This window comes from Quercus lobata, chromosome 2 (genome assembly GCF_001633185.2).
Source record: "Quercus lobata isolate SW786 chromosome 2, ValleyOak3.0 Primary Assembly, whole genome shotgun sequence".
Lineage (NCBI taxonomy): Eukaryota > Viridiplantae > Streptophyta > Magnoliopsida > Fagales > Fagaceae > Quercus > Quercus lobata.
In genome coordinates, this window is record NC_044905.1 from 7025031 (window position 1) to 7046085 (window position 21055).

Consider the following 21055-nt stretch of genomic DNA (forward strand, 5'->3'; position numbering starts at 1 on the left):
CAGTTGTGGAGAGTGGAAGAGTCCTCACCCTGGCCTTTAGCCCAAGAAGTAATTGGGCCACAAGGAATGAATTGGGCATGACCTGTGTATTGGAAGGAAGACTTAGAGGGTAATAAGCTATGGAAGAAGGGAAGCTGGATCATCCCAAGTATTACAGAGGAGAAGAGCAACATGAGAAATCAGTTCCCGTGGAAAAGGTAAGAAGCTAACTTACCCGAGGCATGGTGCACGGGTAATCTACATGTAGCTTCTAGAAGATGCTTGTAACCGTGAGAAACTTCTAGAACGCACAGGAAGATTGAAGATTTTTACCACCGCATTAACGAGGGGGTTCTCACCTAACCTCTGCCGCTTTAAATATATATAAGACAGCCTGAATAGTACCAACACCCTCAAAAGTCAGACCTCCAAGATAAGACAGGGAAGGAAACCGATAAAGTAAAGAAAAATATCTCTGATAGTGCAGTTGGCAACAGAACATCTATAGAGATAAGAGCAAGAGATGTGCCTATAAAAAGAAAAAAAGGGAGGTAGGAAAAAGAAAATGAAAAAATAGAGAGAAAAAAGAGAAAGAGAAGACAAAAATATGTGCTGTATAAGAAAGCAAGAGTATGTAATACCTCGAGAATAAGAGAATATCCTATTGTAATAGTGTAGCTTGATATGGAAAATATGTCATCTAAGAAATCCTGTTTGAGTTTCCCATTGTTGAGTGTTTTTTCCCTGTTACTTATTTATAAATAAATTGTGATAGACATTTCACTTCTGATTCGTGGACCTCACTACGGGCTCGTTTTTGTCCCCCACATCAGTAATTCACAATTTGTATCTTTATTCAACTAATTTCTCAAGCCAATAAATTTAAGCTATTCAATTGAACACTTTGAAAGATCAATTTTTCCCTTGCATGTCCTTTCTGCTCCATTATAATTGAAATGCAATAATGCTTTGTCATTTTTATTGTAAGTTCAAACACTTTTTGTATTATTGAATGGCAAGTACTTATATTGAACTAAAGGTTTAGTACCTGTTTGGATTGCGTTTCTGGTCCCCAACGTTTGCCGTTTTGGTTTTTTTTTTTTTTTTGAGAAGTCAATTTTCACGTGATTATGCACTGTTCAATGAGTCCCATGCACTATTCATGGGACTCATAAACTTCTTTTTTTAACAAAACTTTCATTAAAAATAGGTCACACAGCACTATTCACGTATTTAAAAATTATTTTGTTACAATGTTTTCAGTTTTCAGCAAAATAAGCGGTATCCAAATGGACTCTAACTCTACATGTGGAATAGGATCCCTCTAGTGTGCACATTTTATTATTGTTAATGTTTTACTTTTTATTTTTAATAGAATTTTAACTTATAGTGTCTTTTAAAAGATCAATTTTGCCCTTGCATGTCCTTTCTGCTCCATTATAATTGAAATGCAATAATGCTCTGCCATTTTTATTGCAACTTTAAACACTTTTTGTATTATTGAATGGCAAGTATTTATATTGAACTAAAGGTTTAGTACCTGTTTGGATTGCGTTTCTGGTCCCCAGCATTTGGCGTTTTAGCTCTTTTTTTTTTTTTTTTTTTTTTTTTTTTTTGTGAAGTCAGTTTTCATGCACTATTCACGGGACCCATAAACTATTTTTTTTTTTAACAAAACTTTCATTAAAAATGAATCCCACAGCATTATTCACACATTTAAAAATTATTTTGTCACAGTGTTTTCAGTTTTCAGCAAAATAAACGGTATCCAAATAGACTTTAACTCTACATGTGGAATAGGATCCCTCTAGTGTGTACATTTTATTATTGTTAAAATTTTACTTTTTATTTTTAATAGAATTTTAACTTATAGTGTCTACTCTTGAAAGATCAATTTTGCCTTTGCATGTCCTTTCTGCTCCATTTTAATTGAAATGCAATAATGCTCTGCCATTTTTATTGTAACTTCAAACACTTTTTGTATTATTGAATGGCAAATACTTATATTGAACTAAAGGTTTAGTACCTGTTTGGATTACGTTTCTGGTCCCCAGCATTTGGCGTTTAGGCTTTTTTTTTTAGAAGTCAGTTTTCACGTGATTATGCACTGTTCAATAGGTCCTATGCACTATTCACGAGATCCATAAACTTTTTTTTTAACAAAACTTTCATTAAAAATGGGTCTCACAGTACTATTCACATATTTAAAAATTATTTTGTTACAGTGTTTTCAGTTTTCAGCAAAATAAACGGTATCCAAATGGACTCTAACTCTACATGTGGAATAGGATCCCTCTAGTGTGTACATTTTATTATTGTTAACATTTTACTTTTTATTTTTAATAGAATTTTAACTTACAGCGTCTGCTCTTGATAATAGTTATTTATTAAAATTTTACTTACTTTATATAACATTATAAATAGTATATTAAATAATGTGACACAAAAAACTTTTAAATTTGTAATACTAATCACGACCATGAAATAGATCAATTAACAAGTGTATCAAACATGATATTACCATAACTTGATTGTATTAAGTTATTAATATGATGCATGCCCTTGTTAATTGATTTTTTATACAATTTTGTTCGTTCTCTCTCAACTAAATCGTGAAAGTTTTCTGTGTGCTTTGTCATTGTTGGATGAATTAACACTTTCAGTTGTACAACACTTCTCGAAGGCCTTCCAGAGTCTTAATTTTTTGGACCAGAATCAGATCGAGTTTGATGTTTTCCTGAAAGCCCTCATTATCGCATGCCCTTTTTTTATGCACTATATTGGTGGTTTGTGCTTTGTTTATAGTATATCTTATTTATGTTACAAACAAAAAATATTCTCAACCAGTTACGTATTTTTGTTGGGGATGGTTACAATGTACTGTACTAATCACATGATTTCTTTCATATCCCTTATGGCTTTATTGGTTAGATATGCACATGGACATGTCTTTTTTTTGTTTTTTGTTCTTTGTTCTTTTAAAGATTGGTGAAAAGTTTCACTAATATTTTTTAACCCAATTATCGTGCAGATATTGTGACTTCATTATCTTTTGAGGCCCTATTTTACATTGGACTTGCAACATTCCTATTTGTAAACCGAACGAGTTCAAAGGCCTTATCTGCAACTTAAGCCCTCGTACGTAGGTGGGATCTCATCACAGGCCTCAAACTCTCAAAGGGTAAATGGTACATGCTTTTCTCACAATGAGACTCAAGATTATTGTCCTTTTTGCTGTGTACTTATTTGGGCCACCATTGCTTGACTTATCAATCCTGGTCGATGTGGTTCCTTTTGTGATTGATTGTGTTGCCCAACTTGCATTTGAAAGCATACTTTACAAACGTGGATCATCTTGTTGGCCCTTGGTTCCTATATAATCTTCGAGGTACATGGGCTTGTAATTATTCAAATGTTACTTATTTAAAGCCAAAATCATGATTTTGTTGATGGATTTGAATTAATTTGACAGGTCTATAGACTCTGTTACCTGTGAACCATGAACGTAAGCCATTAGGTTGATCAATGTATTCATTTGAAAATAACTTAACTAGCTTTTTACTAAAAATATGTAATCTATTCATTAGTTTAGCCGTGATATAGTTACCTTTTATGTGAGATTCTTGTCAAAATTCGATACTAGTCTTTGTCTTACCAAAATGTCTGAATTTTATTTTTAATTACTTAAGTTTTTGTACAGTGTCACACTTGGTACCATTTGGATAAGGAATAATCTATCCATTATATAAGTGGGCCTAAAGCAGGTTTTGTGAGAACAATGAAGATAATTACTTGATTTATTGTCAGTATCTAATTAATTTATTAAACTTTGTCTCTCTCTTTTTTTATTTTTCAAAATCAGAAACAGAGCTTATAAAAAAAGTGGGTTCCGGTTAATTTATTTGTATTTTTAAATAGAATAATATTAAATGTTACTTATAATATTATTATTGTTATTAAAACAAACTCTAGGGAAATTCTGTCATTTCTCCTATAAATTATTGTGTTTTTTTATAAGAAATTTTAAAAGGTCGGCCGTGAAAAATGAAGAGGGTGAGGGGGGTTGCCTTCGATTGGAACGTGAGCTCAAAAATGGAACGTTATTATCTTCTTCCATTACAAAAATAAAAAAATAAAAAAATAAAATAAAAAATAAAAAATGATAATTGATTTTAAATCATTTGACATTATTTTTTTTAGGAAAATTAATTTAACATTAAATTTACCTTATGATTTTTTTTTTTTTTACGCAAACAACCAAATTTTCCTATAAAGGGGAATTACAGCAAAGAACTATTTTCCTCCTGGTATAAATAGCTCAGTTTCTCTATCCTATTTTTTCCATTCAATTTTAAAATTTAATACTAGTAGGATAAAAAATAACTATTTCTCTTTTAGAAAATAAATAAATACATAAATAAAAACCCTTCATAATTCATACTCCAAGTCATATTTACAAAAGGGTGAAGCCATTTAACTTGAAAAAATCAGATAAAACTGGTCGCACTCTGCTAAAACCCTAAACCCCACCCAAACAAACCAAAAAAAAAAAAAAAATGGAACTGCAATCGGTTTGTCATGGGCTTCCCTCCCCAAAGATGGGGTTACCAACTCATCGTTCGGTCTCTCATCAATTTGTAAGTACCTACTGTTTCTTTCCTCAAACTCCCAACTTTTCATTTCAAATTTACTCTCTCTCACACTCTCTACTCTCGAATTTATTCCATTTCATTATTATTTGCTATTCTTAAGGTTTCTACAAGTCAGTTTGGATTGAGGAATCAAAAATTTCGACTTGGGGTTGCCTCAAAATGTAAGTTTTTCTTTTAATATAGTAGACTATATGTTTAACTGCCATTTTGGGTTTTGGGAAATAAGCTCTGTTTATGCTTTGATATTTGATAGTGTTTTTGGTATCTTGAAATGCAATAATGCTCTGATAGTGTTTTTATTGAATGGGTTGTTTGGTCCCAGCATATTTGAGGCTTGGTTTGAAGAGGGCGTTTAAGGAGTCTTTAGTGCTGAACTCAAAAAAAGGAACTATTGTATGTGCTGTTAACTCTAACCCAGATGCTCAGTTGGGGGTTTTGGGAGGGGAGAATTCTGATTCTGGTGTGCCTGTTACTTCATTTAATGGGGTAGAGCCGTTTCGTGGAAAATCGGGTTCGATTTCATTTTCTGGGTTGAGCCACCAGCTGGTAGAGGAAGGGAAATTGCAGTCAGCCCCTTTTAATGAAGAGAAGGGATCATTTCTTTGGCTTTTAGCCCCTATTGCGCTGATATCATCTTTGATTCTTCCGCAGTTCTTCTTTGCTAACGCAATTGAAGCTTTCCTGGAGGACATGCTTCTCGTAGGTATTTGTACTTCTGCAATCTTTGTTCTCCTTTATGAGCTAATTTTTGATAGCTTTATACTGCTTAAAACAGATTATATTATGTTCTATGTTTCACGTTTTAATGATGAATTGTAGGCAAGGGTCAATTGTGACAATGTGTGACTTGGTTTTCTACTTTATTGTCTGGTGATATGTAATGAGTGGCTGGTCTTGAACTATCTAATTGTGTTTTCCATTCAATAGAAATGCAAATACCTGTTTAAATACTTTTTGATCAAGGAGATGCTAACAGATGAGTGTATATGGTGGCAAAGAGAAGGCCTTGTGGACATCATTTGAGGTGCTTAGTTGATAAGTCTGATAAGACATGGTTGCCTTTTATCTAAAATATCTTTTAGATATGGGTTAAGTATGATTGCTAGTGCATATCAGGGATTAGATTTGTTAATTAAGTGTTTTCATCCTTAGAGTACAAAGGCTCCTTTTTTTTAGTAGTGAGTCTCTTTTATGTATTTATGAATTTCTTGTAAAACTTTTAGTTATGCAGTGGTGAGAATTGGTTTTAAGCATGTTAGGGACTTTGTTTTGAAAATGAATAATCAGATAAATGAAATTGCCAGGCTGTGAACAGGTGCCTCTAGCAAGACAGCTTTCCCTTTTGCCTGGTTAAGCGATAATTGACTGTGATGCACTAGGAGTTGGTGATATTTGGGTGCTGGGCTTGGTGTAAAGAACTTATCAATTCCCTACTCCCCTGTTTCCTCTTTTAAATTTACCTCCCAATAAACAATAACTGAAAGAAAAAAAAATATGGAAGATTTTGTTTGTTCCTTTTTGCCTAAAGCATCTTCATCTTCTTAAAGATGGTGCTTAATCTTAGAACCTAAGCAGGCTTTGAGTGCTGCTGATGTTGCAGCGTCCATTGCTACATAATTTTGTATATCATGAGTCTAGGATTTAAATTTTGAAAACATATTTTGGTATTAGTTACTAATGTTATGCCATGAAAGTGAGGAATCCAATTTATAATGTTTTTCAATCTCACTTGTAGAATTTAGAAGACCCTGCAGCTCTCACAAGTCATGTTATTGATTTCACTTTCTTCCTTGTTGATGTGTAGTTATACAGTTTGTCTGCAATCCTTGTAAAATAGTTTGTTGGGATCTGTGTGCATAGAACACTTTTTCAAGAACAAATTCCATTGTTTGTCAATTCTGTCAATCAAAGTCTTCCCTTGTTTCTTTGTTTTGAACCTTAGTTTGATCTTTTGGTGAAAATGAGCTTCTTTTTCATGCTCAAAACTGATGTTTTCCATTTTTTCAACATTGTGTTAATGTAGTCTTTTTTTTTTCCCCACTAATCATTTCCATGTCAATTGTTATGTAGAAATTGTGACTTCTTTATTTTTTGAGGTCCTGTTTTACGTTGGTCTTGCAATATTCCTGCTTGTCACTGACCGTGTTCAAAGGCCATATCTGCAATTTAGCCCAAAAAGGTGGGGTCTCATCACAGGTCTCAGAGGATATTTAACATGCGCTTTCTTCACAATGGGCTTCAAAGTCATTGCCCCTCTCTTTGCTGTGTATGTAACCTGGCCGATGATTGGCCTGCCAGGCCTGGTTGCAGTGTTTCCTTTTCTAATGGGTTGTGTTGCTCAATTTGCATTTGAGAAGAGTCTTGAGAAGCAAGGATCGTCTTCTTGGCCCTTAGTTCCTATTATTTTCGAGGTATATGACTTCTGTTGATTCAAATGCTTCTTTATGTAGCCCATATCAGGGTTTTGATGAATTTAAATTAATTTGGCAGGTCTATAGACTTTATCAGCTGACCAAAGCTTCCCATTTCATTGAGAGGTTGATGTTCACATTGAAGGACCTTCCTGCTTCTCCAGAATTGCTGGAAAGAAGTGGTGCCCTCTTTGCTATGATAGTGACTTTCCAAGTTCTCGGTGTGGTCTGCCTGTGGTCGTTGATGACATTTCTTTTAAGGCTTTTTCCTTCTAGACCCGTAGCAGAGAAGTACTGATGTTTGCATGGGATGCTGTATTTCTTTTTACTTCTTCTTTTTATTTTATTTAATTATATATATATTTTTTGTGCTCATGTTCAAGTTCTGTACAATCTCAAACTTTGTATCCTTACTTCGTTAGTCATGTTGTAGAATCTAAACTGGTGGCTTTGTATTGTAGGGTTGATGCGGGGTTTAATTTTTTTGGGAGGGGCAGCCGCCCCCGCCGGGTGGGGGGGGGGGGGGGGGGGGGGGGGGGGGGGGGGGGGGGAGGTGGGGTCAGTGGGGTGTTGTAAAAGGGGGAATGAGTTAATGAAATAGAAACAACACTACTAGCAGTTTTTCTTTTTTAGTATATGCCAGTTTTATCAAGATTCTTGTAGTTCAACTAATATCATCTAACGTTTCCAGTGGAAATATCCAGGTTTCAAATCTCTCATCTCCCAACTATCGAAATTTAAAATAAAAAATAAAAGTATATGCCAACCTTGTCTAGATTTAACAAGGCTGTTGATTTTGTTTGTATGATGAAGCATGTACCCTTGATGCAAATATTTTCTAACACTTCTGAATGAAGGGAAATTCAAAACTCAAACACTCGAGCTTTTGAAGAATATCTGCAAAATTGGTAAACGTAAAGAAAGGTTTTATTCGTTAAACCCAATTTAAAGTATAGAATAAACGATTAAGTGGTGCTACAGGCACTAACTTTTTCACACCCCTTCACATGACTCATATGTGCATCCACTAAAAAACATGTGGGGTAGAAAATGTGAAAGATATGGTGTCAATGGACTTACCGTTAACAATTACAAGTGTGCTATTATTAAAGTTGCACCGGATGAAATATTACAAAAGTTACATTGCTTAATGATTTTTTTTATTGAATATATGCATATCCATCTTTGGATTTTATTTTCTTCTTATACTTTTTATTTTTGCAAAATTTTCAAGATGATAAGAGATCAATAGCTATTTACTTTACAAAATATTTAAATTCCAATTTTTTTATGTTTTATACATAAAACACGAATCTATGGATCAAATAATAAATATCTTATTAACAGAAAAATTGATGTACATGTTAAGAAAAATGAAAATGTATAATTCAACGATAGAATTTTTAAAATATTAATTTAATAGTGAAATTTGGTGTGTATGCGTTCATGTTCCTGTGGGTGTGCACTTGTGGTTATTCCCCAACACCTAGTTTCTAGATTTTTCATGTAGTATAATGCAAGATTCACTTGTAAAACATATACTGGATTGTCATAAAATTATCTGTGTTTCTTTCACATGTACACATCACAATAAATGTATACTTGTTTTTCTCTTTTTAAAAGTAAGAACATTGCCAATACCATCTAAACATACAATGTGTGCAACTTCATCATTTCAGGAGAAAAAAAAAAAAAAAACCTATATTACTTTAAGAGTGCATTTCTGCAGAGAATGCCCTTGGACTGTTGAACAATATGATTTTATTTCTGAAGGCCAACCATGTCATCAAATGACATATATAACCAAACTTCACGCATTAAGAAGGAACTCAACAAACTCTACAGCAACCAAGCCTAAGGAAGTCTATTGATTCTAAAAAAACCCAGTTCTTAATTACCAATAATCCCTACAGGAACATTTTCCATCCTTGAAATGATGAAACCTTTTAATGTCTCTAACGATAATCTCTCGCTTCTCAATACTTGATAGGATCTTAATGAAATTGTGACAATCAACACAAATCCTGAGGTTTTTCATGATCCTCAGTGTGGTCCCAGGAGGTGTATTGATAAGCCCGAAAGCAACGGCTAGCCTTTCACTGTGATATAACAATGTCTTCTCTTTTGCTTCATGGTCAAGATCATGTAATACATGTCTAGACTCAGGCACATAGCCTGCTTCCTTCACCTCCTTACTTAAAGACCTCAGTTTTTTAAATGCCTTGCTCTTCTCTGGACTTGCTTTCTTTTGATTTGAAACCAGCATGTCCATTACCTTTTTTTTATTACTAAGTTTCAAACCAGAAGGTCCAGCTTTAGAGTACTTCTCCAATGTCTCCCAAACACGGGAACTTGGTTCAATTGGCATATTTGCAATTAACTCCTTTGCCTCAGTTATCTTCTTTGACTTTCCTAGAAGATCAACAATAGCCACATAATGCTCCATTGATGGAGTAATTCCATAGTCCCTGCTCATTGATACAAAGTGTTCTTGCCCATCCTCCACTGCCCCTACGCATCGACATGCCATAATAACACCAACAAAAGTAAATTCATCAGGCCTCACTCCATCTTTCTTCATCATTGAAAATATCCTAAGAGCTTCTGCTCCTTCCCCATTTTCTGCCAGACCCACTAGCATCTTATTCCAAGAATCCAAGTTTCTTTTCGGCATTTCCTCAAACACCCTTTTCGCACAGCTTGTATCACCTAATTTACAGTACATCTCTACAAATTTATTAAAAACAGCAATATGGGGTTTTGATGGAGACCTCATTGTGTACTCAAAGACCCTTTTTCCAGTTTCCAACAACTTCATATCCTCACAAATTTGCAGCAAGTCAATAAGGTCTAGTGAGTCCACAAAAACTCCATTCTTCTCCATTTCATTCATAGCATCAAGGGCTGCTTCCACGTTTCCTTCTCTGCAAAAACGCTGGAAATCCAAACTCGCTAGATTCCCTACTTGAAAGCTAACAGCTTTATGCTGAGAGAATTTTGAAACAGGCATTGAATATTTCCTCTGTTTGGTATGGAAGCCCCTCCTAGTAACTTTTAAAGCATTGATAGACTTGTAATTCACGTAGCCAACACACCCACCCACTAGCTCATGAAATGAGCTTTGAGAAAGAATGAAGCTTGGTTTCTCAGGTGCAAGCGTGGTAGAATTTCTAACTCCTGGGATTGAGCAGAAGCTGATAAAATTAGCAACCCCTTTAGCCATATATGGTGTTTGTGAAAATGTCGGACAGAGAAACTCACGCTCTCAATTTTGGCAAGGTTGTATGATAGTAAAGTCGCTGAGAGACTCACAGCTTCTTGTTGTTTTTTCTCTGATTTTTGAAGAAACCAAAGTATGTAATGTAGTTATGGAAAGCGTAATTGGGATCAATTAGTAGAGGATAGCGAGGAGTGATCGAATGTTCAACTGGAACGGAATGGAGAAGCAGAGGGACACAGAAATAAAACCGATGAACTGTGAAAAGAATGGATAATTGTTCTATGAAAGTCGACTTCCATATAAGTTTTTGTTTTTATTTTTTCCCCTACTTTGATAAGGAACACATCACAGCCTGTGAATTTGGTTTGGAAAATATCTTATTGCTGTTATTATGGAAGCACATCTCATTATTATTTATTTCATAAACGTGTTTAGAACTCTTCGATTATCTAATTATTCTTTCTTATGTATGTAGTCTCTTATTTCATATACTCCAAGGTTATTACATAGAAGAATCACATGTGGTGGCTCTAAGATACTAGCAAGAGGTTTCGATTCTTTCGAATCTATGATCTCATGGATATCATAAGACCTTAAAAACCACTAAACACGTCTTATTATAAAAAGAACAAAGTTTCTTTCCAAACTAGTTTGGAGAGAAACTTTACAAACTCTTCATATATCTCTATATTGAGTGTAAATTTTGAAAATCTAACCGTTAGATTGCATGTTCTTATTATATTCTTCATGCATGTAAAATTTCAAGAAGATCAAATATCAATTGCTATCTCATCGAACAAATGTTAAAATTTCAAATTTTTATGATCTAAAGTTGTGTATAAAAAATAAGTTTATTGATCGAATAATAAATAATATCCAATTTGAACGAAATTTGATATGCATGTTAAGAACATAAGGAACATGAAATTCAACGGTTAGATTTTCAAAATTCACACAAAAAAAAAAAATTTTGTTCTTATATAAATTCATACTTGTTCTCAGGTACTCTTTTGCTTTTACTACTTGCCAATAAGTAATATGGATTTATCCAAAAATAACTTTTTGGTTTTTTAAAAAATGATTTCTAACCTTATGGTTTAAGAGGTGTAATAAATTAAATCTCTGGGTTAATATAAAATTTCAACCTGCTATCCAACCTAGCTTTTTCTTTAATAGTTGAACTTGCCAGACTCACATGGAAATCTATATCATATTCATGTGAGCTAGTGCATGATGGAGAAGGCTAGATGGTTTTGAGCGAGATGATGCAAATTAAAATTTTAATAACAAAATGACAATTGACTAAAATTTTGAGGGTGCAATTTAAAGATTAGGGAGACAAATGTGTTTAAAAAAAACCATGTGATTTCAACAAAATTTTATGTTCCTATCGTAAATCCCATAAATTGAGGGAAAAAGGCAAATTATAATTTAAATCTAATACTTTAAGGGTTGTTTTAATTTCAAATGTTCAAAATCAAGCCTTGAAGTTTGAGAATTGATACTACAACAAATTAAACATTAAAATTTTTGTTAGTTTTCTCAAAAAAAAAAAAAAACCGAAACTATAATGTTTAATTCGTAATATCTCTAAGTTTGAGGGGGGTTAATTTGAAACACTTTTAAAATATAAGGATTAAAATGTAAATAAGAAAACAATGCCTAAACCCTAATATGGGGTATTATAGTGCTTCTCTTTCCTATAAATAAAGAAGAACGCAAAGAAGTGAAGCCGTCCCGTCCTGCACAGATTCACAATCCTCACTCCGCGCAGTTCCTAGGTAAGTTTTAAGATTCAGGTTTAGAATTCGTTGTAATAACGGGTTTTTCTATGAATCATATGTTGTACATGTGAATTGGGTTTCTCTATGATGATGAACATTGATCAAAGATGACGAGTCCGATGTTTATCCATTCACCTTGACGACAAAACGAGGCATTTGTCTGAGAGAAACCCAATACACCCTTTTGGTTCTTATGTATGTAATGTGTCTTAAAATTTTATATTTAGGTATGAAATTTTTGGGGGATTTCTCTGTGATGATGAAAATTGATGACGAGTCTGATCTCTTTATCCATTCACCTTGATGACAAAACGAGGCATTTGTCTGAGAGAAACCCTCTCTTTTGTTTTCTGTTTGGCTTTTTGGTTTTGGATTTTGCCTCTGTTTTGTTCTGTATTCTGAGCTCTGTTTCATTTATGTTTCACATTAGGCTCAGCCAAAAATCACTTTAAAGTTCACATTTTTAATGTACAAAACTATCCCATTTTTTAGATCGAAGTAATGTGTGTGAAACTGGGAAATACTGTGATATATTCTAATTGCAATCTTGAATATGAACTGTTGCTCAATGTGTGGGACTGGAGATGTGTTTTGTTTTGGACTCATGAACAATGCTGATTTGATCACTGAAGATTGTTACAACGTGATCAGCTGTGTTGATATTAGTGACAAATCTTATAATAATAACTCTACAACATAGATTTTGAGGCGTTGGTGTTTGGTGATTTTAAAGACCTTATCAGTTAGGCATGTAAAGGGAATAAAAGGGAACAACGGTGGTGACAGTGCGAAGAGTAATATTGGTAGTATGATACCTTTCAAATGAAATTTGAACATGGGGTTTGGATGCATAAAAATTCCAAGTTCAAAGTTTCTCACAAATTTTGTAATATAGGTTTTACCCAAGAAAGGGATATCAGTATGTTAAATTTTTAATCATCAACTCCAAGGTAAAATCTCACTTAAAAATCTTGAATTAAAATTTTTAGACACAGACAATTATCCTAAGTTTTGTTTAGTCGAAATTAACAGGTTTGATATGAATCCCTATAAGATTAGGTGTTTAGGGTACTATGCTTATGTTAAATTTTTAATAATCAACTCCAAGGTAAAATCTCACATAAAAATATGGAATTAAAAGTTTCAGACGCAGACCAATTATCCTAAGTCTTGCTTTGGAGAAATTAACAGGTTTGATATGAATAGGTTTGATAAGATTAGGTGTTTAGGGTCCTATGCTGTACTTGGGCTGTGAAATAAACCTTTTGATGTGGTTGAGAGGAGCTGACTAATGGTCCATTTGGATTGAGGGAGAGAGAGGGGTAGTAGAGAAGTGTAGAGTAGAGTAGATTTAGCACAAAATTAACTTATTTTTAGTCAACTCTATTCTACTCCTCTTCACTCTTCCTCCTTCCCCCTTCCCCCTTCCATCCAAACAGGCCATAAAGGTTAATAGGTAGGGATCAGATCATGATTTTCAAGTATCTCACCCTAGAGGAATACATCAAATACCTAAAAAGACAGTCTGGCTATAATTTTCATCACTCTATAATGACAACCCAAGGAGGTTACTATAAAGTATAAACTATAGTATATCATGAGTTCAACATGAACTTCAAGTTGAAGCAAGCTAAATCAAATATGTTTATGGTGAAGCACTTAATATATAACTAACCTTTCATGGAAACAAACTTCTGATCTGCATATATGATCTCCCTATCAGGCTGTATACTCATTTTGGTTTGTATTTGAGAAGTGCACTCAAAATTGGATGTGGCCCTATTGACAACCTTTATCATTTACTGTAGTTCTTTTCCGTTTCCAGTCCCCCCACCCCGCTCTAATTATCTCAGATTTGATTTCAAATATGGAGCATTCTGCAAAAGCATTGGGCAGAGCCCTGGATGATCTCATTTATTCAAAGGCAAAGGCCTTCTTACAACCTTGTGTCATAACTGTCTGTTGTTCACCATCTTTCATTTCAGCAGAAAACTTCATCATCATACAATGCTGTTATTACTTTGGTTCATTGTGGCTCCCCCCCCCCCCCCCCCCGCCTTTTTTTTTTTTTCTTCTTATTTTTATTATGTGGGGAGGGGTTTCCAGACATGGCCTTGTTTTAACAGATTCCTATTTTTCTAAATTGTGACTTTATTCATTGAGATATGCTGGTTTGTGGATACAATTTGAGAAAATGTGGCAATGATGATTCTAAGGCCTTTTATTTACTGAGGCATTACCTATGATTTTTTCTCAAGTACTTTTGAGCCACATCTCAATTCTTGTATTTTGCATATCCTTTTGGAGCTTTCATTTTCACATTTTTCTGTGTTTTCTGTCTATTAATTTTGCTTTGTAAAAACTATTAGAGTTTAAGTGGAAATGGCTGTGTGGAATTTTCTATGTATGGGTTCATGAACTTATGATTCATTCCCCCCTCCAATTTTCTAGGCCAGGGAACCTAAAATGCAGTGCACTAATTGGTGACCAATTGGATGGCCTTAGTGTTTGCCTCAAGTCTATCTTCAATGAAATTGGGCTCATAACCCTGAATTTCTGTTGAAGGGCTTGTCACTATGGCCAATGGTGATTTTGAGGCTGGTACCATGTTTCCAACCAGCCAGTAATGATTCCTATTCATTTAGACACTCTTCGTCATTAAAATTTTATATCTTTTTTGTTTTCTATGCCTCTTCGTGTTTTCTTTTGGTTTTATCAATACAAAGCAAACATATGTGATAGTGGGATGTCACTTTTATTGTAAATTTCATTTGAAATGCAAGAAAAAAGTTTATTTTGTTGAACCTCCAGCATTATGGTATGGAACTTACGGTGCCTGTATATTTTTATATATGGAGTCTAGTAGCGTGTCCTTCACACTAAGGCACTTATGGTAAATGGTCTACATTTGTGGCTGAGCTGCTAAATCACTTTTCTTGTTGAAGCTGCTGAACTGAAAATTCTTTGGGTTTTTGGAGGTTTGGACCTCCTGCTTTTGAGGTACTAATGATGTTGGACTAAGCTGTCTGGGAATGTAGTGTTACCATTTTGTTTATCCAATATTTATTCAATGTTGGTGCTCTGGTTTCTGCCTATCTGCAAATGAAATTCCTGGCTGCTGATGGTCTATGGTGGTCTATGGGTTTATGTATATTTGAAACTCTTGGTTGTTGTTGGGTGGTGGTGTTATTCTTCATTTATACGAGGTGCCAAAAATGGGGATTGAGAACATGTAATACTGTATCATGATTACATAACATTGTTCACGATTACATTACTCCCAATTAAGTTAGCTATTATATTCCGGAAGAGTTTTTTGTGATGTGCTGATATCATTTTTAAGCAATGAATCTGTTTTAATTTTTGAATAACTTATGAATGAAATGTTTCTTGGCAACAATGGTACTGAAAATTAAGCTGAAAAATGATGCTGCTCTAAAAGGGATTTGTAGGAATTGCTGGGTGCTTGCTGATTTAATTTAATGCAAGCAAGGCATGTTTCAACTTGCAAGTAGCTTTTGTGAAGCCGCTATAGATTATTAATGGATGGTGTACATGTGGGAAAATTTACAACTTAAAAGTAACCTGTTGTGTTTTGTAACTTGTGTTTTTAACTGAAGCCGTATAGGATTTATCACTACTTCGTCTCCAAGTGGAGGTGCAAAATTGGACTCTTAATTTTCCACTCTAATTTTATTTTACTTGCGTACTGGGAAAAAATAAAAGACTTAAAAGAAGTGTGTGTTAATGATTTTCCTGATGCATGATATTATGCTATAACAAAAATAGGGCAAAGATTTGCTACGAACTAAGTTTCAGCAATTTTTGAAAAATGCACATGTCAAATGACTATTTGGTGAAAAATTTAATCTTGGTAAGGAAATTTTTATTTAAATATAAGTTTAGACAGGTGCTTATCTGAAGCTTTTGTAGCAAATCCTTGCCCTATATATGGAAACTGAAGCTCATAGCAGGCACCAAGCAGAGCATCTAGGAAAAGTTAAATACTCTATTAGTCCATTTTCGATTTAGGCCCGGTCGGCTTTCATTTGCTACTTGGTGTCTGGGTCTATCAAGCAGCTGCTTTCGTCTAATTTTCCCCGCCAACTTGGGCTCACAAAGGAACAAAATCCTGGATGTGTATACAATAGCGATTAGGGGACAAACTTTATATAGGATTCGGTAGGAATAACATTAACGTGGAGTCTCTAGAAACTATTTTGGTTTACACAAAATGTTTGTGAGCGCAAGATATTTATTATATGGATTTTACTAATGTGTGCCTTACACAATAATAAACCAATTTTCAAAAAAGTTTATCAGGAATTGAAAACGTTTTAACAATTTTTTCAATTCCTAATAAAACTTTTCCAGAGCACACATTAACCAAACCCTTATTATATATCCGAGTAATGTTATGGTAAAAAATTATAAAAAATTATTGATGTGGTAAATTTTTGCTTGTTCTCATTTAAACTCACAATTAATATTATTATTTTTATTTATCAATAATTACTCACTACATTGATTGTTTGTAAAAGAGTCTATTTATTATTTTCTTTTTTCATGTGCGTTTGGCTTAGCTTAAAAAGTCGGATTATTTTACTATTCAGTTTAGTGTTGCTACTATTTATGAATCATACTACACTTTTTAGTACTATTCTTAGGTCCCACCATCATACTATTTTAGCTAAATTTTATCTTTATTTACAGTACTTTCAGCAAAAAAATTTCAGTTTCAGCAAAATAAGTAGATCCTAAACAGACTCTTCACAATGATATTTGGGGATGAAAAATGAAAATAGTAATCTGTATCTGACTAACTAGGGGTGTCAAATGGATGGATTTGGGGTGGACATAATTAGGTTGGGTATATAAAACTCATTTGCCCATTAAAATCCATTTAACTAATTGCTTTTAACTCAAATCCAACTCAACCCAATTATTATGGGTAAACTCCAACTTACCCAATTACCCAATTACCAAAATGCCACTAAAATGAAAATGCCTAAAGTACTTTAAAATCTTCAAAAATGACCAAAATATTAAACAAATTTCTTGTACTTTCCCACACTATTCTCACCTACCAAACAGTTGAAATCTACCAAAAATAAGAAAAATACAGAAAAGCCATAAATTTTTTTACTCCAAATCAAAGAAATACAGAGAATCCTAAAAAATCTAACGCCAACAGATAATTCAATATTTCCAAGTCGCCAGGTGTTCCTTTTTTTCTCTCACACTCTATAAAAACCACAAAAAAGTTGGCTTTTAAAAATTTTTCTAGTCCATTTTTTCAGCAACCAAACAAATCTTAAATTTAAAGAATTGACAATTAAAGAAACCTTACAGGCTTACACTCTCAAATCTCAAATCTCCAATCTCCGGCACGTCACCCACCTCCGAAAACTAAGTAATTTTGAATCCCACCATGAGTGGACAACCACCACGAAGCCACCTCCAACTTAGACGAGTTAGAGCCACCGCTCGCTTACGATCAACCCTTGGAGAACGACCTGGACGCGGATTATTACAAGGCACACTCATTAGCCACGATTTTTCCTCATTTTCCATCATTTTCTTGCCAACCAAACATAGCACCACCAAACTCATCACCCATTTCCACAATAGATTCTTATTTCCACCACAAATAACGCCTCCATTGAAGAGCTTCGTGCTCAAAGAGAAGCATAGAGAGTGAGGGAAAGAGAGAGGCTAGGGTTTGAGTAGAGAGAAGAAGATGATGGCTAGGTTTGAAAAGAAACACAGAAACGGGCTAGGTTTTTTATTATTTTTTATTTTTAAATGGAATGGGTTGGGTAAAATTGGTTAGATTGTTTTTGGGTTAAATGGGTTTTTAGTTAAAACCCAATAATTATTAGGTCTAATTAGGTTAATGTCCATTTAACTTAATTAATATTTGGGTGGATTTACATTTAATTAGAGTGGGTGGATTTGAACGGACAAATGAGTTTGGGCTTACTTTGTCATCCCTATTACTAACCTACACTTACTAGTAGTAATTTCCGCGGCGCTAGCTTTTGCCACGTTACAAACGTTTTAGACGTTGGTGTGCACATTGTAGGTGCTGCGAACCAACAATCGAGTTCAAATTCTACAAGGAGACATGTGCCTGAGTCGAGAGCTAAAAGTTAATAAACGGTTCCAATTGCTGACAATCGAGAACCCAATACAGTTCCTAATTCGTACACACGTGGGTTGGGTTGGCTTGGCTTGGCTAATAAGCTTCCACTCTTGTCTCTTGCTGATGACGAACGCCCAAGCTTCACTTCTTTACGTTAAAGTCACGGACACATTCAAATATTCCAATAAACTTTGTTTGGCCTTCAAATTTTCTCAAGCATACGGTGGAGAATAACTCTCAGTGAAAGTTCTCCGATAGATACGTGTGCGACTCACAAGCAAAACGGACCCACACGCATGTAAATAACGTCACATGAGAGTTGAGAATCGTGAGAGTTTGGTTTTGATTTTGGTTCGTTCAAATCAGAACACTCGGAAATGTCTTTGATTCAAAACCTAAAACCCACATCTCCAAGAAAAAACGAAAGTCCTAAAGAAATGGCCACCCATGTCCCGACAATCCCAGCTAATATATATGCCGCGAATCTTCTTTGTACCATAGTCTCTTGTTTGTTTTCTACCTTCTACATTGCATAGTATAAATCAACCAAGCCTACATGACCAACCAAACACCTTGAAACTCCAAAGTAGTAACATTACTACTACTCTACTACACCAACAAAGAACAATTAATGGCAACCACTAGATTATTACGTACGACTAGGCCATTGGGTCTTGGTCTTCCTTCTTCTACTTCTTCTTCTTCCTCTTCTTTCTCTGTGAGGTGTCTAAACAAGGTGGGGTTTGATGGAGAGAAGAGAGTTTCTGAGAATTGTAGGAGGAAACCAATGGTGGCCGTGAAAGCCTCAGTGGCTTTTTCGAAGAGCTTGATTACGGCACAACCTCAAGTCAATCGGGGACTTTTGGATTTGGCTTCTTTGGTGGCAAATGTTAGCAAGGCTACGATGATTCTATTAAGGATTGCTGTGAAACAAAGGCCACGGAAATTTCACTTGCAAATGTTCATTGAAAGGGTAGGCCACTTTTTCTTTTGGAGCACCTACTTAGCTAGCTTTTAGATATTTGATTCTATACGGTTTTTAAAATCTCACTTATTTTAGCCATGAAATTGTAATTTAACTGATATTTTTTAGTGTTTTCAATGAAAATATTTATGTTCAAATTTTCAACTATTGAAAAAAAAAAAAAAAAAAAAAAACTCACTCATATATAATTATACTTTTACTCAACTTTCAGCAAATAATCAGTTAGTGAAAAATTGCATCCAAAGTCTAAACTCACCCTCATGTACCTGTTTTGTAATTATTCATTTGTGGGTTACTTGTTCACGATGAAGTATCAAGCTTAATCATGGGGTCATAAAAAATTCATGGATATCTAATATTGATGAATCTAAGCAGGTTCAAGTTAGGTGATAATTGAAATTTCCGAGGACTGCTTGTTTTTCATTAACAGAATATTTAGCTTGTATATTTCACAAAACATTGAAGTCCTAAATTTTTTGTTTCCTTCTTTGTTTTGGGTTAATGCGCAGGCTATAATTGATTGTCGATTCTTTACATTATTTGCTGTTGCGGGAACTTTACTTGGTTCAGGGTTATGTTTCCTTGAGGTAACGGCTTATTTCTTTTTCCAGCAAAAGTTTAGGACTGTGACTTTGTTATTGTTTTCTTTCTTTTATACGTATATTTTTCTTTCCAATAATGACAAAGACATTATAAATTGCATGCAGGGTTGTTTTACCATACTAGAGGCATATCTCCAATACTTCCATGCGTTGTCACATAAGTCAGATCAAGGACATGTGATGCAGCTACTTATTGAAGCCATAGGTATCTCTCTCAATATTATACACATGCATAATCAAGAATCCATTTAATAGTTTGAATTAGACAAAATAATAATAATAATAATAATAATAATAACACAAATATTTCATATTTACTATTTTACTTGTTCTGTGCGGTTCTATATATTGTTGAGCTATATGTTTATCAGTTTATCATTCTTGCAGACATGTTCCTAGTAGGAACCGCCATGCTTATTTTCGGGATGGGCTTGTACGTCATGTTTGTTGGAACAAAGACAATGAAAGAAAAGGGGTCAGGGCTTTCGGGATCAAACTTCTTTGGACTCTTCTATTTGAAGGTAAACTTATCAGAACAATTTCAAAGTAATATATATATATATATATATATATTAATATGTCCTTAGTCAATGTGTTTGTGACTTCAATTAATTACATGATTTCTGTATCTTATTTCAGTCAATACCAACATGGGTTGGGATGCAATCAGTTTCTCAAGCCAAATCGAAAATCGGCCATGCTGTGATGATGATACTTCAAGTGGGAGTGTTGGACAAGCTAAAGAGTGTACCTGTGGTTACGGGGTTGGATCTTGCATGTTTTGCCGGGTCTGTGTTTATTTGTTCGGCTTGCATCTACCTTCTCTCTAAACTCTCTGTCGGAAGTACTATGGAAGATTGGTAAAGCAATAGGAGTTCATACATGGGTCAATATATTACAGGCCTCAAAAGGAAATGTTATAGCTAGAGAAAGCAGGGAATCCCTGCGTTTATGAGAGTTATGTAAGATTATACATACACAGAGGAAGAAGCATAGAAGAGTGTCTCGAAGCCCTTTACAGATCGATATTGTAGTTCCCAACCGTAAAAGGTCCCATCACTGACAGCCGTCAACCTTTGATCTTCTTGAACAAGTGTTTAATTTATTCGTGTAATAGCCCATTCTTATTTATTTTCTAAGTAATAGCGAGATATGCCATGAACGTGAATAATGCGCATGATGCCATTATATTGTACCATTCATTTCAATGGAAAAGTAAATATGTTATTAATTCAAGAAAAAAAAAAAGAAAAGTAAATATATTATTAGTCTTTTAT

The 21055-nt window shown here is 34.3% G+C and overlaps 3 protein-coding genes and 2 non-coding genes across 5 annotated transcripts; 4 read left to right on the top strand and 1 right to left on the bottom strand.

The window, feature by feature from the left end:
* Positions 1 to 4427: 4427 nt before the first annotated feature.
* Positions 4428 to 7483, top strand: LOC115974260. Its single transcript, XM_031094523.1, has 5 exons — positions 4428 to 4616; positions 4732 to 4792; positions 4954 to 5334; positions 6702 to 7042; positions 7122 to 7483. Exons 1-5 carry the CDS (start codon positions 4536 to 4538, stop codon positions 7338 to 7340), a joined length of 1083 nt encoding a protein of 360 aa, XP_030950383.1. The 5' UTR covers positions 4428 to 4535; the 3' UTR covers positions 7341 to 7483.
* Positions 7484 to 8596: 1113 nt separating this feature from the next.
* On the bottom strand, positions 8597 to 10598 carry LOC115977746 (pentatricopeptide repeat-containing protein At2g15690, mitochondrial-like). Its single transcript, XM_031099765.1, has one exon. The coding sequence runs from the start codon at positions 10263 to 10265 to the stop codon at positions 8937 to 8939; it is 1329 nt and encodes a 442-aa protein (XP_030955625.1). The 5' UTR covers positions 10266 to 10598; the 3' UTR covers positions 8597 to 8936.
* A 1527-nt stretch (positions 10599 to 12125) lies between these two features.
* On the top strand, positions 12126 to 12215 carry LOC115978486. The gene has a single exon (XR_004088761.1). It is a non-coding gene; the product is annotated as a small nucleolar RNA SNOR75 (small nucleolar RNA).
* Positions 12216 to 12294: 79 nt separating this feature from the next.
* LOC115978485 lies at positions 12295 to 12379 on the top strand. Its single transcript, XR_004088760.1, has one exon. It is a non-coding gene; the product is annotated as a small nucleolar RNA SNOR75 (small nucleolar RNA).
* A 6305-nt stretch (positions 12380 to 18684) lies between these two features.
* LOC115975039 lies at positions 18685 to 21038 on the top strand. Its single transcript, XM_031095675.1, has 5 exons — positions 18685 to 19164; positions 19686 to 19763; positions 19884 to 19983; positions 20166 to 20299; positions 20418 to 21038. Exons 1-5 carry the CDS (start codon positions 18823 to 18825, stop codon positions 20640 to 20642), a joined length of 879 nt encoding a protein of 292 aa, XP_030951535.1. The 5' UTR covers positions 18685 to 18822; the 3' UTR covers positions 20643 to 21038.
* The last annotated feature ends 17 nt before the right edge of the window (positions 21039 to 21055 follow it).

Coding starts and splice junctions, on each gene's coding strand:
- LOC115974260 (XM_031094523.1), top strand. CDS start 4,536: ATGGAACTGCAATCGGTTTGTCATGGGCTTCCCTCCCCAAAGATGGGG. Junction 4,617..4,731: donor GTTCGGTCTCTCATCAATTT/GTAAGTACCTAC, acceptor GCTATTCTTAAG/GTTTCTACAAGTCAGTTTGG. Junction 4,793..4,953: donor ACTTGGGGTTGCCTCAAAAT/GTAAGTTTTTCT, acceptor GTTTGGTCCCAG/CATATTTGAGGCTTGGTTTG.
- LOC115977746 (XM_031099765.1), bottom strand. CDS start 10,265: ATGGCTAAAGGGGTTGCTAATTTTATCAGCTTCTGCTCAATCCCAGGA.
- LOC115975039 (XM_031095675.1), top strand. CDS start 18,823: ATGGCAACCACTAGATTATTACGTACGACTAGGCCATTGGGTCTTGGT. Junction 19,764..19,883: donor CAGGGTTATGTTTCCTTGAG/GTAACGGCTTAT, acceptor AATTGCATGCAG/GGTTGTTTTACCATACTAGA. Junction 20,300..20,417: donor TTGGACTCTTCTATTTGAAG/GTAAACTTATCA, acceptor ATCTTATTTCAG/TCAATACCAACATGGGTTGG.